The 19758-nt window shown below is 40.3% G+C and overlaps 1 protein-coding gene across 15 annotated transcripts in view; it reads left to right on the top strand.

The window, feature by feature from the left end:
• The window catches only part of SPIN1 (spindlin 1), a 103108-nt gene that overhangs the window by 56459 nt on the left and 26891 nt on the right, over nt 1-19758 (top strand). For 6 of the 15 annotated variants that reach the window (XM_075599659.1, XM_075599739.1, XM_075599730.1 and 3 more), the window contains one exon: nt 4310-4520. The exons of 5 other annotated variants lie outside the window; for them this stretch is intronic. In XM_075599659.1, coding sequence (XP_075455774.1) covers nt 4469-4520 — 52 coding nt within the window. In that variant the 5' untranslated portion in view covers nt 4310-4468. Of the gene's footprint in view, nt 1-4103; nt 4232-4309; nt 4521-19758 lie in introns of those variants that run through there. 4 more of the 15 variants (XM_075599669.1, XM_075599688.1, XM_075599678.1 and 1 more) reach the window with 2 other exon arrangements.

Raw genomic sequence — 19758 nt, 5'->3', positions numbered from 1 at the left:
GTGTTTAAAGGCAAAAGTGCAAGAGGGAGAGCAAAATAACAAAGCTGAGATTGGACTGAAGTCATTTAACATGACGCCGTAGTGTTTTCAGTTTGGGGTGTTGCCAGGTGCAGTGTACAAACGACATGCACATTTTGGCTGCCGCCTTAGACGGGGCCAGGGTGTAAAGCCAGAGAGAGGCTGGAGATGGAATGTGATACAACTGTGCCGGGATTCTGCTGTAACATCCAAAGAGCAATAAACCTGCTAGTTGAGAGGATGCAGATATCCAGCAGTCTGTCTTGACCTTTTATACCTTTGCAAGCTGGTGGGCCGGTGAATCCTCTCCATGTGCCTGTCACCATTTCATGCACATTTTAAAACATATTTTTTAAATTTTTTGACCTAATTCACAAAGCTTTTTTCCCCTCTTTATTTTAGTATTTGAAAACCAGGCAGGCATTTAAGCACATTATATTCAAACCACAGTGTAGGCATGACTGCTTATAAACGTCTAGTGCCACACAGAACCAAAATGTGACCATACATACATACATACATACATACATACATACACCATTGATTTCTTAACGTGATCCTCATCTAGTCATTTTGCATAGTAAAAAAAAATACTTTGTCAACTAGTCACGGGAGACCAGGTACTTACACATTTAAAACCGGGATCATATCACTGAGCAAAGCCAATAGGTAAAATAAATTGTAATTTATTCTGCAGAAACAGGCAAACACACATTGACTTACAATAGGCAGAAGAAGATACTTACTGGAGTTTGGGGTTGGAACACTGACTTTCCTGATGGAAATAAAGATTTTAAATAGTCCGTTGGTTGACCAGGACTTAGCCCACAAGGTTCTGGAGCTCAAATCAGCATTCCTCCAGCAGCTCCCGCACTTTCCACTCCAAATGGGACTGAAAGTCTGACTTAGTAACTTTTCTGCTTAAAGTCCTGTAGCTGTCTCCGCAGGGCTTCTAGGCTTGGAGACACTTAGAACTCCTAGGACTTAGGATCTTGAGAACTTGGAAATCTTGGCAAAAATATTGAATCCCATTGAATCAATGGTGGGAAAACCTGCTCTCTAGACTGGCTGCTCACTTTTTTATTTTTTATTTTTTTATAACCTTTTCAAAGTCACTCCTGCAGTATTATAGCCAATCTGCAGCGTGGGATCTTCATCCCTAGCCACTCACACACTTTGCCAGGTTTATGAAACTTGGCACCTCTAGCTTCAGCATGGCACTGGGCATGTGTGACAAAATCACTATCTTGCTTAGTTGTCATGCAAAGCTTCTGCAGTGCTGGAGCCGCTGTGTCTGGCCAGGTGACAGTTTTCCAGGATGGCCTGTATTTCTTTACAAGCCACTGGCACTTCACACAACCATCTTAATTAATGTCTTTCACACCCTTATGTGTCCATTCATCTATGGACCTAGGAGTCTTCTCACCGGCACCAAAGCCCCAGGTGGCTAGGAAATGAAAGACCCTGTGTTATGCTTCATGTATAAAGTATATGACATTTTAAAACATACCAGCTTTTAATAAACCATACTTTTCTCCTCTTTATTAAAATGTGCTGTCTATTTGGTGTGGGAGATAGAGTGAAAACAGTAACTGTTTTTTCCTCACTAGCCATATCTGACACTCAATAAATTAATTTCTTATTTTGACAAAAACCTGCTCAGCTTTATACATGGCTGGAGCACCCCTGAACCCCTATACCAGAGACAGGCAAACATGCTTGGCGCACTTTATTAGAAATCCCTTCCGTCTTTTGGGGATGATGGATAGAGGGGACGCTAAACTGTCTGTCCCCCTCCCCCCCCCCCCCCAACCATATCTCTTGTACTCTGCAAACGGATAGTTTTCTTTATTCTAATATAAAAACTTCTCAGCCTTATACCTGGCTGGAGTATCCCCTAAACTCCTTATACCAGATTTAGGGTGAACTGGGCTGCCCCTCCTGTTAAATTAGGGACCTCTTGACTGTTTCAGTGCCCCTTTTCCTCCTTGTGCCTCCTTTTTACCTTTTCTGGTCTGTGCTGAAGTAGGACGTCCTCACATTTTAATCTGGTCTGTAACTGTTTCATACGCTCATAATATATATTTTCTTTAACTGTGCATGCAATGTCTTGTGTATATATAATGTATACCCTGTTCATTTATGTAAACGTATTTGTAACCATGTATTATTTGTCTTAACTGTGCCCAGGACATACTTGAAAATGAGAGGTAACTCTCAATGTATTACTTCCTGGTAAAATATTTTATAAATAAATATTTATTTTTTTTGACCGGAGCACTTCGCTTCAACGTAGCCGGGAATCTAACCTGATCCCTTGGTACGTTTTTTGGGTTCTCCAGTAACTTTCGAACCCCGCTAAATAGGCACCATCTGAAAGACGTTTCTCCGTCAAACCTGCCCTGACACTCACAGCCTGGTCGTCTCCACTTACTAGCACTCCTGGAAAGGGTAAAACATGAAAAATTGCAATTGTCGCATTTTTTTGTATTACTTGGTACAGAACTGCATGCACAATACACGGGTCTGAGAGCTGACCCTGTAGGACCCCCAAAACACAGTTCAGGAGCAACCAAGTGGGCTTAACCTTTATTATAAAGCCTGGTTACCCCCTCGCCGTCACAAAACTCTGCTGTAATTGAATATGTCCATTGGATGACAGCACTGACCTTTTATTGTTCAATAAAGTCAAGCATATGATGTCCACACATCAGTCAGTCTTTCTTTTTTTTTTTTTCCAGAACATTGTATTAAATGCAGCAGCAGGACTAATCTGTATGTGTTCTTACTCAGTGTGGAACATTTGCATCATTCCTCCTCCCACTGTATGATATACAGCAGGGGTGGCCAACTCCAGTCTTCAAGGGCCCCCAACAGGCCAGGTTTTAAGAATATTCCTGCTTCAGCACAGCTGGTGCAGTTGAAGACTGGAGTTGGCCACTCCTGGTATACAGGGTCCTACAAAGTTGTATTTGACGCTCCCGTGACTCGTACATTCAAGTTGGAGAGTGAAGCAAACTAAAATAAGAGGTCTTGCCGGTTTCATTTTGATAAAGAACTAAAAGGAAAATTACCTAGGTATATTGTATGGACGTATAATCTGAAAAACCAGGGGTGCAAAAACTTTTTTTTTTCCGTCTGTGCCCCTTCCCCTTACCTTGTCTCCGGCGTTTCTGACGTCATGTGACGTGTTGCCATGGCAACGAGACGGCATGTGACCCTGCTGCGTCATTTGGCGCCCAGAAGCCGCCGGAGACGAGATAAGGGAACTTAGAGGCCTTGTGTGCTCTGCCGGCATTTCATGCAAATGCTTTGGGGGAGAGTGCTGGGCCTCTGTAAGCGCCATGAAAATCTCTTGCGCACCCCTGTGATAAACCATTAAACAATTAGGAGTACAGGGAGTGTCTGCCCCTTCTTTGCAGTGAAGTCCACTGATGTCACAGGGGAAAGGCTTAATAGCGCTATCACATTCATTTTTTGCCACGTTAAAAAAAAAAAAAAAAATGGAACCCACAAGTAAAAATAAACGCTATTGAAATGAATCTGCTTCTGTATACTTCAGCCAAACATTTTTATTTAATGAAATGTTTGAAACTACTGTTTTTAGGCATACAAGGAAACATCACGTCGTTTAATATTTGTGAATATATATTTGAGGTAATAATACCGTGGATTTGTTCTTGTGAGAGATTCAGGCTGTGCTTCTGTATCTATATACAGCCCTTGCGATCTGCTACTGTCCTTGAGACCACGTTCTTTACGTGTAAGGTCATTACATTTTTGGTGTATGGATTGGAACGTGCTCCATCTTGTTGTCAACGCATTGATTTTTATTTATTTTTTCCCCTTCCAGCTACTCTTTTTATTTCTGTTTTATACATGGAAATGAGGAGGAATTGTGTATGTCACATTTAAATCTACACACATGAAGTCTCTGTATGCTTGCGTTTTTCGGGACTACTTCAATAGCTTGTGGGTTGTCATTTTATTTGTAAAATAAAAATAAAGAAATCGCTACAGGCTTTCTGGTTGAAAAGTTGAACCCAGACTGATTTTAAATCACAATTTTCATTTGCTGTTCATAGGTGGCACAAAACACTCAGGAGTCCTTCCACCCATCTTGTGCTGGTTTGTGAAACCTGCCCTGTTCTTTTGAACGCCAGTGTATTTACGGCAGATATCATCATTCAAAGTGTGAGCATGCAAGTAAACGGTGTGTGATATATTTGTATTTCACATTAACTTACATGTCCCACTCATTAATTATGTAACTGTTGCTCTTGTTTTGCAGATCAGAGCCGCAAAGGTTGGAAGCACGGAGCTATCGTTTGGATGGTAGGCTGACCGGGGGCCGTTTCTTTGAGTAGACTGAGGCAACCACAGCAAAATTGGAGAGCATAGGATTTTCGCCCTAGTCTGGCAGCTTTGCTGCCCACTTTTACACAGATGAATGAAGACCCCATTCGGAAAGACCGCAGCTCAGCGATCCAGAGCTGATGCAGGTAAGATTTGTGAAACCTGCGCGTTTTGATGAGTTTTTGATTCCATTAACTATAATGCAGATCAACCAAACATGGCTTTTGCAGGTCAAGTCTTTTAAGCATATTCTGTAGATGATTCTTATTGTTATGGTGGGAATAAAGAAATGCCAACGGCATTGTTATGAAGTGTGCTAATGATGTTTTTCTTGTCTCTGTAGACTCTCTGAATCTAGTAATTAAACTCTTGAGAGTCAATAATGTGCAATTACACTTATATTTTCTACACCCCAAACTACATAGCTGGGACATCTGTCAGAACAATAGGGACGAGGGGATATAGGCAATAAAATGGGGTATACACTGTAAATAGTGTTAATTTCACTGATTCAGCCATACAGTACAAAGGACCTTATTTTGAATGCTCCATGTTAAGGTGACAAAATGTATTTGGGTCTTTAAAGCAGCAAAACGTAAAAAAAAAATCCTGTTTGTTTTGTTTTTCTTTCTAAATCACATCTGTACTAATAGATAATACTGTCAGCGTTCTTGTTGTTTTTTTTTTTTTTTACTGATCATCCTTTGGTTGATACAGCAACCATTTAGACAGTCATATACAGGCTCTTGCACACCTTGTTGAGCTCTGCCCTTTGGCAACAAAGTATCACAAAGAGATCTGTTGCTGTGTTCCAAACAGCAGACTATCTATTACTCTGAAACAATAATGTATTACACTTACTGTAGTAATATAATGTTACATATCAGCTGCAGCATTTCAGACTGCGGCCAGTTTGTTAGGCACACAATCATAATTTTTACAGGAGCAACAAACAATTGTCAGTTCATACATTGTCACATGCTTTACATTTTAAATATAATTTTTAAAAGGAAGAAAAAAGTGGTGAACAGGTATTGCTGCTTTTAAATGTGAAAAGAAAACTTATCAAATAGTGGCGCTCTAAATAAATCAAAGTGTGCAAAATAGTATAGTGATAATTAAATAATTAAATGGTGATACTTATACAAACACATGTGGAAATGCTGCTATAACCCGGTGTAGGATTGCTCTGTCAATCCTCGTGGTAAGTAGAAGGGATGGATCATCGGGAAGCGCAAAATATGTGGAAACAAAAAATATTGATAGTGCAATATTGTATGTGATAGGATCAAAGTGTAATGACTGGTCTATCTTTAGAATACTCACAAACATGAGAGAGTTTGAGGCACGTAAGGGTATCTTTGGGTGCTGTAGATGCCACAAAACGATCAGGAAATCAGTCTTTGCCACAGATATATAGATTCCAAGGGACCTTAGTAAAGCATAAGACTGGACATAGTGCAGACTGTATACAAAAGGTTTGAAAGGTAAGTGAAATGTAATACACTCACATGGTTTCAAAGTTAAAAAAGCATTTAGATCACACGCAGTGGATCTCTGCAGCCGGATGGATGATATCTCAGGTTCCCCTCTGCTGTAGCGTGCGTGTAACGGATGCGTTTCAGCGAAAACCGGAAGTGACGTCATCCGCTTCCAGGGGTTCCGGCCAGTGTAGTAAACGTCACTCTACGCGTTTCACCTATTCGGTTTCATCAGGAGTAACGTTTTGGTGGATGGGGGAGACATATATACTCTTAGCGAAGTTCCCATTGGTGGATGGTAAACTAGATGTTAATTGTACTAACTGGGTACGCATGGGGCTATAATGAGACAGATCGTTAGTCTCTACATCACACACATGTAGAGTTCAAAAATATATAATAGATGCAATCAGTTTAAATAGTTAATTAATTGGTACAATAATAATAGAAATACATTAGTGTTAAAAGTGCTTCAATTTAATTAATTAAATTGCTGCTTTTAAGCAGTATAACATTTTACATGTGCCTCAATCGGGTAACGAGCAGATATACAGTACCAGCGGAATTACCCGGCGTTGCCCGGGACAGGGTTTCCAAAGAAGGGAGAGTTCAAAATATATATATTTTTTCAATTTCTAACATCCTCCAAACCTGCCTGGACCCTGCTCTTGGCCATCACCCCCACCAACAACCACCCTCTCCTTCCTTTCTGTCCTGGGATGCCCATCTCCTCCGCTGCCTCCCATCTGTCATCCGCAATTTCTCTAAGCAAGTCAGCCACTGGGTGTTGTACCTGGTTGGCTGTATATCTGACACGAGACATCATGCTACATTTTAAGTAGGGAACATAACCATTTTATATGTTTTATCCTCCTGAGATATTAAAGGCCTCATAAGTCCCAATCCGTGCATGCATTATATAGATGGATATATCTATCTAAGGGTGTCTGCACATCCCTCTGTGGTAGGCAGAACGGCCTGTTGCTCAGGGACAGCCAATGAGACTGCACATTGGCTGTGTAACATCTTAATTGTCTGTGGAGTTCAGTTTGGAGTTGGATTGGAGGTGAAAAATACAAGAATTGGACTCTGCACTCCAACCCTGCAACTGTGAGAACTTGGCTTTCTAAATGCTCTGACAATTGTTACACATTTAAAGACTTCCTGTGTAACCTTCAGTAATACATTGCCCTCCCAGGCATGATTTATATACCTGCTCTTACATCCTACTCCTCATATCCTCCAATACATTGAAACTGTCTCCTCCTTCCTGTCTCTCACTGCATCTCATTATGCCCTCCCTATTGCTTTTTCTGTTTGCCGTTTCCTTGAAATATCGGAAATTATTTGATTTAACTAATTAGTCAATAAATTAAATGTTTTATACTACATGTCAGGTTGCGTTTACTTATGATCATGAAGGTGTTTAAAATGTGGGGTATTCTTAAAGCAATTTACTACCAGACCCATCTAACCTAAGATGCTCGCTCACAGGCCTATTAACACAATTGTATCACTTTTCATCAAGCAATAAAAATAGATTTTGGGCGGGGGGGGGGGGGGGGGGTGTGTGCCAAGAAGGAGTTGCTCCTTCATAAGTCAAGATATTGCTGATATTCAAAAGATCGAACAGCTCAACCCCGTTATATCACAATCCGCTACAATGTGATCCCGGTTATAACGCGGTCTCATTCCGTGGTACCCAAGGACTGCGTTATAATGGGGTTCAGCTGTAATTGCAATAATATTTTTCTTTTATCTAGTATTGACAATGGTAGAAGTGCTGTACATAGAACTTTGCAGGCACAATGAGTTCAGCCCCATAGTTTACAATATCATTTTGGTGCCTAAGGAACATGGAGGCAAGGTCACTTGCCTAGGGGTCACAGAGAGCTGGGTTCGAACCAGTGTCACCTGCTTCACAGGCAGTGACGTTACCACAGAGCTTTTGTAGAATTGCATTTTAAGGTTTAATTTTTATAAAAATAAAAAAACGCAGATTACAAAAAGAATAACGAAATTGCCTATAGGGACACATTTGGCCCTGAAAGCTTAGGAAGTGTTGTAACCGCAAATAGGCAATAAACAGTAGTTCTACCCTTCATTTACTTTAATGCCAATTCAAAATAGGCTTCTTTGTTCAACCCTTTTAATTTAACAAATATTGCTGTGTTACTGTTTGATACCTGTGATTAGAACCGCAATACTACTAATAATAATTATAGCATGTTCTTGTATAGCGCTGCTAGTTTTACATATCGCTTTACAGAGACATTTTGCAGACACAGTCCCTGCCCCGTGGAGCTTACAATCTATATGTTTTTGGTGCCTGAGGCACAGGGAGATAAAGTGACTTGCCCAAGGTCACAAGGAGTCGACAAACTCTCAGTGCCAGTCAGTGTCTTTACTCACTGAGCCACTCCCTCTCTAATACTCTGATTATTATAAGTCCCCTGTAGGCAATAGGGATGAACATGGGTTCCTACTAGTCCAGAAGACACAAAGTCTGACTGTTGAAAACAATAGTCATCCTTGGCAGTGTATAATATCAAACAGTATTATTGTGATGAATAGATTTTCAGGCTGCAGGTCTTGTATATTGAGTTTGATCTAAAAAATGGTCACACTATTCACTGTATGTGAAATTAAACACTTTTTATATTTATATTAGCACAATTTATTTGTGGGGATAAGCACTAAAATGTGTGTAAAATCCTGTTACAATTGCTGACCTCTTCACTATATTTCTGTAATGGACCATGATCAGCTGGGCCAGTTGGATCAGTTTGAGAGGTCTCTTAAACGGCAGTTGCACAGGGAAATAAACGATGTATTATTGCTCTTTATATGTTTAAAATCGTATTTCAGAATGTTTGTCTGTGTCTCATTATGAACGTCTAAACTATAACACTTAGAACAACCAAACTTGGACGGATTACTTTATGTAATTATGTATCAAAATAAGGCGAACGTCATGGTTTTGGATCCTCTCGAACACTCCAAGGGGGGTGTTGCTAGGAATGTTAGGTCCTATGTGGAACCACGTCTACTATGTAGTTTGGAACCCTGTCTGTTCGTTATGAATTTGGACAATTCTTAAGAGATCGTAACCACATTTTGCATGATGGTTCCTGAGATCAAGAAGCAGGTTTTCATCTGTTTGGATACATTCTATTTTTAATTCTATGAGTTATTACAATGTCCCAGCAAATCAGCCACTGGGTGTTTTGTATGTGGTAGGCTATATATCTAGCACCTGACATCATTCTGGTGACATCATAATGAGTCTCATAGCTACAAAGTTTACACAGAAAGCCGACGAAGAACGAAATGGAGGAAGTCTGTTGGCACGTGCAAAAGTAAGAATTCTGGAGAAGAGAGGTGGGAAGAGTTGGGTTCATCATAAGGTATTAAAGAAGAGATGAGGAGAAAGGGGGTAGGAGGATGAGGTTGGTTCTTTAGAATTCCCAAGCAACACTAACTTGGTACTTTCAGCTAGTGTATTGTAATTGTCTTATTCACAGCAACCCTACAAGTATAAGCATATAAACTACACATCACCTAAACTAACTTGGGGCCTGGCTTATTTCAAACATGAAAAAAAGGGGGTACAAAATGATTGAACCCCTGAAAGAATTCACTTAACTGCACACCACTAATTAAAATATATCTTTAATAGAATTAACTTAAAACATATATTACCAGATGATTGTGTAACAAATATAAAAATAAATTAAATCACAAATGGCCTGCACCTGAGTCACCAGTGTTTTAATGATGGAAAACCACAACTACAATTAATGATAGTGGGGTATATGGGACTGATCGTGCATATAGTCAGAGTTCTCGATCTGTAGCAAACCAAATAGTAAATAAATGGTAACATCAGTGAGGAAAAAGATGTAATCAAACAAATAAAATATAAAGTCCACCTAATGTTAATATGTGATATTCAGAACCCCCCAAAGTATTACAGGGAGTGAACATCATGCGTGCAGCCACCATTGACTAGCACCCATGGTGCAACTGATGTGACTGAAATGAATCCACAGCACATAGGCTATAGTAAGCACACAAACAGCTAGGTTGATAGTAGATATCCTCATTGACTTAATGTCACTAAACCAAATGAAGTAGTGACATTTAGGTACTGCCAACAGAAACAGATGACTACAGACACTGTATAAAACAGCTCCAAGTAGGAGACTGACAACATTGCGCGTCCTACGTGCGTTTCCCTCTAGCTATGGAGTTTCGTCAGGGACAAAATTTGCAGGAGGGGGAAAGCGGAGCATATATATACCTACTCGTCTCCATAGTAACGATTAATGCAAAACCGCCATTGCGCATGCGCAAACCAAGCGCACGCGAATACCGAATATAAACATCCAGATGTAATAGTAGTAAGCGCCCATATAGTTCACAGTTAAGGTAGCCAGAGAAGCTGTCAGAAGCTGTTCATTATTTACTCAATTAGTATGATTTTGTGATCTCTCCCTAACTCCCCCCCCCCCCCCCCCTTTCTATTATTTCAAACCTGCCACCATAACACCTGTGCATAATACCCAATTGAATCTACTACCGAAACACAATACAGGGGAACATTGTTAAAGAATCAACAGGAAATTATAAAAGTTAAAAATAAGTAAGCTTGTTCTGTTAAAATGGATCTAAAGTAATTAAAAATAGTTTTACCTGGTATTCTTATGGGCAGAAGAAGTACTTCTCATAGTTTGAATATTTATAGGCGCTAGCAAACTTGGCAAAAGAAAATGAGCGCACTGGAAAAGTCTCATTTGAGTATAGAATACTTTGATATTAGATGGACATAGACAGTATATTCTGGAATGCAAGCAATAAATGGTAAGCGTTCTAGAATTAAAGCCCCCCAGTAGCACTTAAATGGCATGATAAATTAGCTAGAAGCTTTCAGATTTTCAAAAACCTGCTGTTCAGTTCAAATTACTGTCATTTTTGACATTTTCTTACTCCATTTAGGTTTGGTCCAATTAACTGCTTGGAATCACCTAAGAGTGGTGGTTCTAGTTTCCGTTCACGTTTCAGGCACTTTTGTACATGAATCCCTGTTATGGATAAGTGATTGTATTAAGCGAAAGATTTCTTGGTTCCCGACTTAATGAGCCATCGCTAATCTGGAACATTTTCCACGTTTTGGAGCACTTGTTTTTTCTGGGTTATGTCATCAGAATCCATTCACAAGCGTCTTTAATTTTGTACTCTTTACATATAGTTTTTTTTGCCCCTTATTACGGAACCACCAGAAAACAGAACTCCTTAGCATTGTGACACATACGTTACATCACCCTTTTATGACATCATGATATTTTCTCGGTATAAATTGCAGTGTCCTCCTGTGATTTTTCATTTTATACTCTGACAAAGCTGTACTAGGGGCTGTAAAAATGCCTCAACAATGAATCAAGAAGAGGTGCTAATGCAGTGATTTTATTATACGTTTCAGAGCAAGATAAAAGTAAGTGATTAGAAAGGAATGTAACATACTATTTATTAAGCAAACAAGAAAGAAGCCTAACAGACGAGGCAAACAAACTGTAAATGTGCACAAACTCCTCTAAATAAATGAAGTAAATATGGAGACCATAAGTCACAAGGGGCAATCGCTGTGATCCCCTGACGAAAAATGTGAACGTGGACCCAGGTACGATAGTGCAAAGTGTATGCGTTGCTCAAGGTGACGTAATCAGCAGGCATCTCTTCTGTGGAGACCATCGCAATCTGACTACTACACGGACAGCCACTGCATTATTGAGCAAGGCGTATTCCTATCTCCGCACCACGCTGTGGAAAGAACCTCTGCCGTATCATACCTTCATCACAGTCTGACTGGTTTGGCAGGTGCTTGCTGCCATCGTACAGTGAACAGGACAGGTTTTTCCACCATGCTGTTCTGTTTATTTAACCTTGAGCAATACTAACCTGTCATTAGGGTTTTACATTTTTCCTTTCCTCTGTTATTGTGTTTGTACTCTGCTGAGTCTGCCTTGTATTGGGCTTTATTTTGCTGTTGCTATAGTAGGTTTTTGTATTATTTCTTGTATCACTAACTCTGTTTGTCCGCTGCTATTTTGCTCTTCCCCAGGGAAGATTCCCTTTGCATTTCATACACTTTGCACTTTTGTACCCGAGTACACATTTACATTTTTCGTGAGGAGATCACTGTGATTATTTAGATGAGGTTTTGTTTCTTTATGCACATTATCTTCTGTGCTTTGCCTGCTGATGGTCCTTTCTCTGTTTTTAAATTGTGTTTGTCTTTTGTGTGTCTAGTTGTGTCTAATAAATATGCATTTGCCCCTGAGTGCCCTTGTCTTTAGTGGGAGTTTCTTTGCCTTGTCTGTTACGCTTCATTCTTGTTTGCTTCATTTCTCCTTCCCCCATAGGTGAACCCCAGGTGTATTCCCTCTGGTTGGGGCCATTTTATACTCTGTTTAGGGTAGTGCAGCTCCTTTTGTGTCTTTCTAATACTATTAAGTAATATTTGCAATTTACAACAAATTTTCTCAAGTCCTTACAGACCCTTAATAAGCCATGAGGGAGAGAGAGCAAATGTTTTTCATGTGGTTTGTCATACTTGAGATAATGCACAAGTGGAGCTGATTTAATGATCGCTGTCCAGGGTATGTTAATAGTACGTAATCCCAGTTTTTTGTTTTGAAAATCAAATACATTTAACAAGTAATATATTATGATTTGGGGAAATTTTTTGGGAATATCAGCTTTCAGTAACCCAAGTTGATCATACTTCCTCCCAAACCTGGCCCTACTACCTCCTTCCACATTACTGTTGGAACTACAATCATTCACCCAATAGCCCAAGCACGCTGCCTAGGGGTCACACTTGACTCCTCTCTCTCATTCGCCCCTCACATTAAAAACATTTCTAAAACTTGTCGCTTTTTCCTCCGCAATATAACAAAGATACGCCCTTTCCTCTGTTACTCGACTGCTAAAACTCTGACTCAGGCCCTCATTCTCTCCCGTCTTGATTACTGTAACCTCCTGCTGTCCGGCCTTCCTGCCTCTCACCTGTCTCCCCTACAATCTATCCTAAACGCTGCTGCCAGAATCACTCTACTCTTTCCTAGATCTGTCTCAGCACCTACCCTCATGAAATCCCTCTCCTGGCTTCCAATCAAATCCCACATCTCACACTCCATTCTTCTCCTCACTTTTAAAGCTTTACACTCGTCTGCCCCTCCTTACATCTCAGCCCTAATTTCTCGTTATGCACCATCCAGACTCTTGCGTTCTTCTCAAGGATGTCTTCTTTCTACCCCCTTTGTATCTAAAGCCCTCTCCCGCTTTAAACCTTTTTCACTGACTGCCCCACACCTCTGGAATGCCCTTCCCCTCAGTACCCGACTAGCACCTTCTCTATCCACCTTTAAGACCCACCTTAAGACACACTTGCTTAAAGAAGCATATGAATAGTACTGTGGATATTCTGAACACATGATACATAAAGCTTGGCCCTCTGCAGACGCACGTACCAGAACTCCCTCCTACTGTCTCTGTACGTTCTCCCTACCTACCAATTAGACTGTAAGCTCCTCGGGGCAGGGACTCCTCTTCCTTAATGTTACTTTTATGTCTAAAGCACTCATTCCCATGATCTGTTATTTATATTATCTGTTATGTTTTTGATTACCACGTGTATTACTACTGTGAAGCGCTATGTACATTAATGGCGCTATATAAATAAAGACATGCATACATACATGCATGCTGTACAATGACTATCTTTCTTTTCTATGGTGTAGCAATACCAGTGAGTACTTTAGTACTATGTTTGTCTGGATACTTGAGGATAGAACAAAGTGACTATAAATTTGGCTTCCAATTATGCAGAAAAATTAGGTGCGTGATACCATATATATTGGCCAATAGTCGTAGTAACGTAAATAAATAAAACTGGATATTATGAAGAGGGAAACCCCTAAAAAAAATAATTATTATTTGTAACTATTACTCTGATTTTATATTTTGATGTTAATAAAACAAATTATTTTCGGTTTCTATATTACCTATCCCTTAGTGGTTGTTATTGACCTAGAGGAGGTATTTCTTTATGGGCCACTGTTGCCTAACATTAATCATATTGGCATTGAGTGCATTGTGTTATGGATTTCTTTCTGACTCTTCATGGGTCAAATCTATGTTCTATATACAGTTAGGTCCGGAAATAATTGGACACTGATACAAGTTTTGTTATTTTGGCTGTGTACCAAAATAAATTCAAGTTACAGTTAAATAATGAATATGGGCTTAAAGTGCAGTCTAACCGCTTTAATTTGAAGGTATTCACATCCAAATTGGAGGACGGGTTTAGGAATTACATCTCTTTAATATGTAGCCCCCTCTTTTTCAAGGGACCAAAAGTAATTGGACAATTGACTCAAAAGTTGTTTCATGGACAGGTGTGGGCTATTCCTTCATTATTTCATCATCAATTAAGCAGGTAAAAGGTCTGGAGTTGATTCCAGGTGTGGCATTCACATTTGGAAGCTGTTGCTGTGAACCCACAACATGCGGTAAAAAGAGCTCTCAATGCATGTGAAACAGGGCATTCTTAGGCTGCAAAAGAAAAGAAAATCCATCAGAGAGATAGCAGGAACATTAGGAGTGGCCAAATCAACAGTTTGGTACATTCTGAGAAAAAAAGAACGCACTGGTGAGCTCTGCAACACAAAATGGCCTGGACGTCCACGGAAGACAACAGTGGTGGATGATCGTAGGATCCTTTCCATGGTAAAGAAAAACCCCTTCACAACATCCAGCCAAGTGAATAACACTCTCCAGGAGGTAGCCATATCATTATCCAAGTCTACCATAAAGAGAAGACTTCGCGAGAGCAAATACAGAGGGTTCACCACAAGGTGCAAACCATTCATAACCCTCAAGAATAGATTAGACTTTGCCAGATTAGACTTTGCCAAACAATAGCTAAAAAAGCCAGCCTAGTTCTGGAACAGCATTCTTTGGACAGATGAAGCTAAGATTAACCTGTACCAGAAAGATGGGAAGAAAAATGTATGGAGAAGGCTTGGAACGGCTGATGATCCAAAGCATACCACATCATCTGTAAAACACGGTGGAGGCAGTGTGATGACATGGGCATGCATGGCTTACAATGGCACTGGGTCACTAGTGTTTATTGATTATGTGACAGAAGACAGAAGCAGCCGGATGAATTCTGAAGTGTATAGGGATATATTGTCTGCTCAGATTCAGACAAATTCAGAGAAGTTGATTGGACGGCGCTTCACTTTATAGATGGACAATGACCCAAAACATATTGCGAATGCAACCCAGGAGTTTTTTTAAGGCAAAGAAGTGGAATTTTATGCAATGGCCGAGTCAATCACCTGATCTCAACACAATTGAGCATGCATTTCACTTGCTGAAGACAAAGCTTAAGGCAGAAAGACCTACAAACAAACAACAACTGAAGACTGCTGCAGTAAAGGCCCGGCAAAGCATCACAAAGGAGGAAACCCAGCGTTTGGTGATGTCCATGCGTTCCAGACTTCAAGCAGTCATTGCCTGCAAAGGATTCTCGACAAAGTATTAAAAATGAACATTTTATTTATGATTGTGTTAATTTGTCCAATTACATTTGAGCCCCAGAAATACGGGGACTGTGTATGAAAATGGTTGCAATTCCTAAACGTTTCATACGATATTTTTGTTCAACCCCTTGAATTAAAGCTGAAAGTCTGCACTTCTATTGAATCTCGGTTGTTTCATTTCAAATCCATTGTAGTGGCATACAGAGCCAAAATTTTGAAAATTGTGTCAGTGTACAATTATTTCCGGACCTAACTGTATCATATACCTAAATGCACCTGCTGCTATGTTTTCTTAGGACTACACTATAGGAGAGCGTTCTGATTCATTTGGTTTATTATGAAGAGAGATCTAATTAACTGCTTCTGATAAAATGTACTTAGGGGCTCATTCCCACCCAAAATGTTTAAGTACTCTTTCGGCTTTTTCATAAACTGGCCCTTGTGAGTCCCAGACAATAGGAAAAAGAGACCGCTCTGAACATCCCACTGACAAGTCTGAGGTAAGGCTACTGAAAAAGCACAATCTGAGGAGCAGATAGATCAGTGAACGACTACTCATTCTAATATATTTTTCAATACTGTAAGCAGACACGGTCCCTACTTCAAATGGATTACAGTCTAATTTTGGTGCCCTACACAAAGTGATCTAAAATGACCTGTGCAAGGTCACAAGGAGAGCTGACCTACCCAGAATATGAAACAGAATTACCCTAATTCAGAGTCAGTGCTTTTAACACCAAACTACTCTTGGAGATGCATCTCTGCTTATTAATACCGGTAATTATTAATAAATTGTTTCCTTCGGTGCCAACTCATCCAAATCCACTAGGGGTATAGTAGATTGTCCAATGCAGTATAAGTTAAGGCTCACCGACAAATGACCAAAATAGGATCTGCAGTACAGGCATACCCCGCTTTAAGTACACTCACTTTAAGTACACTCGCGAGTAAGTACATATTACCCAATAGGCAAACGGCAGCTCACGCATGTGCCTGTCATCACGTCCTGAACAGCAATACCGGCTCCCTACCTGTACCGAAGCTGTGCGCAAGCAGGGAGACTATAGAGCCTGTTACAAATGCGTTATTTACATCAGTTATGCACGTATATAACGATTGCAGTACAGTACATACGTCGATAAGTGGGAAAAGGTAGTGCTTCACTTTAAGTACATTTTCGCTTTACATACATGCTCCGGTCCCATTGCGTACGTTAATGCGGGGTATGCCTGTATTGTTGAACTTTTATTTCTGCACTTCAAGCACAGGAATACAAGCAGGATGGCGAGAGTTGCTTCTATCCTAAGTTCAGTGCTTATTCGTGTACTCAAGGCACAGGCATGATTCTCTCCATCTCTTTCTCCATCTCTCCATCCATATATAAACCTAAAATACACCATACATTGTACGGCATACTAATTGAATTCTCTCCTAACCACAACAAACTCAGCAAGTAATAAATGCAAGTGATAGCTTGGTAAATGATTTGAGCTTTCTGTAGCTGCACTTAATTTGGTATTCTAAGTAGTCACGTATTTGGATTTCTAAAAAGTTAGTACGTAACTTGGCATCCTTCCCTCTAGAGGTGTGCAAAAATGTTCTGTACTCAAATGAACTTGACAAACGTCACCCCTTTCTTGAGTCAGCAAAAGTTTGCCCAACATGAAAAGCAGAGGTCGCATTAACACATGTATAAGAGTCATAGACGCCTACAACATATCTGGGACCCCTTTTAAATTGCCCCATGTGTATTTGTACGCATGTGCTTGAAAAGTGGAGACTGTATTTGCAGCCCCGACAGAGGCAGAGCTATTGTATGTCACTATAAGACAACCTTGAGATTATGCTCCATAATGGGTATCGCTCCTGCGTGTGTATAGATATATATTTTTTATTAAACATGCCTTTTGTAGGGCCAATGCATTGATAGGAATGTTTTTTTGGCCAACTTTTAAGAACATTTTACAAAAATATTTTAGCTGTTTTACGTTGTAAATTTTCTTGTGATATTTCTACTCAAAGTGCCAGTGCTTGTTCTATGTTCATTCCTAGATTGAATCAGTTTGCTGATCAAAAACACATTTCGAATAAACATTGGGATATGCCACATAAAACTAACATTACTTACAGAAAGGCAAGAAACATCAAAAACATTTTAGCACCAAGTACGTCGAGAAATAAAAATAGTTTGACTCCCATAGAAAGTCAAAAACGTTCTGGTAATTTTGAATGTGAAAGTAGATGTTACCTGTTACCAATTAAATAAAAGAAACATGAATTTCATTTGCCAACTGGAAAAGTTATAAAGTCAAAAGTTATGTAAATTGTCAAACCACTTTTGTGGGGTATAGGTCGTCGAGCAATTGTGGTCTTCGATATGTTGGGAGCACTACGCGCCCTCAGTATAAGGTTTTTGGGAGCGACAGAGAAGCCCAATGCTCCTAAGGTTTTTGGAACACAGAAGGGAATTTGTGAATGGAGTTATGTTGCAGAGTTCCCAAACACTTTGCCCAGTAGCCCTGGTGCTATCGGACTTGGACATGTTCCCCACCTCCAATTTTAGGAGGGAATAGGTTCAAGTCACTTTTGTTAGAGAGAAACTTTTTGGGGGATATTCCAATAAGGGTTTTTTAGTGCATCTATAGATTCAATGAATGCTTACATACCAATACTTTATTATAACAATATTGGTGAATGTATTTCTTTCATCTGTTTCTGTTAAGTTTCTTTTTCTTTTCTCTACGGCTGACTAGTAACATTCTGATATTTGTGTCAGATGGTACCCATGCACACTCTGTCCCTTAAGCCACATCATTGTGATGAAACACGTTGCGTCATGTTCTAACGGAATGTGATTGCCATCAGTGCGTGCAGAAAAACAGTGGATTGTAGACTATAGAACGGAATAAATGCTGGTAGATCACCATTATGAGTAATTCCGCTCGGCTGCATCTGTCAAGTTCCGCTTTCCATGCATGATTTCCATTGATACTTCTCTACAGATGCATGTCATGGGAGACCAGGTCTTTTAACCAATGTATACCGGGATTATTCAATAGGCAAAACAAGGTGGTGAAATAAAATGGGGTTTATTTGGATAAAAACCTTGGAAATACAACAGAAATACAAAAGGCAAAAAATATACACACTTACTGGGGTGCTGGGGATGAAATCTGGGCTAAAATAGGTGCAGGGTGCCCGCTTTGGAGGGCTTACCCTGACCGGGATCTACACCTGGGCTTCCTGGTCCTCTTTTCGGCTTCAGTTCCTAGCCGCGATCCGCGACGTTCTAAAATGAGAACTTGGATGCCCTGGCTACTGTATAAAGACTTATAACAAATGTATAAAACATTATAAAGTACAATTTATTAAAGTTTGGACTTTGGCGAACCTTATACTTATAAGAGAAATGGGTTTGGGATATTTGGGCTCGAATCTCAGGAGTCTGGGGGACACTGGGTTGCCCTGGTGTAACTCAACCCGGCACCGGCAAATCATGTCTGACCTCCTGACGAAGCACGTGGTGCGAAACGCGTAGAGGTCACGACAGGTCATCCTGCGCGTGTTTGCTGAGAGGCTGAGACGGAACCGGCCTGAGGCTCTAGTGGTGGCTGTTCCATCTTCCCTGGTGCCGCGATCCGGATCCTGTGCGGTCATCCGTGGACCCCCACCTTTGCCTTAGTGTAAGTGTTCGTCTCCCCCTGTCAGCGGTATTACAGTCGTCTATGGCGGTTTTTATCTAAATCCCCTTGGGCTGTCAGCACTTTCTTTGTTCACTTTTACATTGATTGTTTTTTGTTGTATGTGATTTATTGTCCTAAGATATTTCATGTTTAGAGACCATATGTATGGCTTTAGTATCTGGGTATTTTACCTTTTGAGCTGAGGAGGGGTTGGATCCTCTCAGCTATTTATGTGTTTTTTTTAATAAATTACTGATATTAATTCTATCTCTTGTGCGCTTTTGTGCATTTCTTTTGGTCTGTTTCTCAGGGTGCCCTCCCCCCTTTTAGGGGGGATCACCTCTGAAGTGGGAGCCTCTGGGGAGACGCTCCATGCACGTGCAGCACAGGGATTTTTCCTATTACCACCTTTGCAGCACGAGCGCTGAATATCCTATACCTGCTTACAATTTATTAAAGTTTGGACTTTGGCGAACCTTATACTTATAAGAGAAATGGGTTTGGGATATTTGGGCTCGAATCTCAGGAGTCTGGGGGACACTGGGTTGCCCTGGTGTAACTCAACCCGGCACCGGCAAATCATGTCTGATCGCCGGGGAGAATTAAAGG

This window comes from Ascaphus truei, chromosome 1, assembly GCF_040206685.1.
Source record: "Ascaphus truei isolate aAscTru1 chromosome 1, aAscTru1.hap1, whole genome shotgun sequence".
NCBI classification, from domain to species: Eukaryota; Metazoa; Chordata; class Amphibia; order Anura; family Ascaphidae; genus Ascaphus; species Ascaphus truei.
Note: the sequence above shows the minus strand (reverse complement) of the source record. Positions and strands in the feature narration are given on the sequence as shown.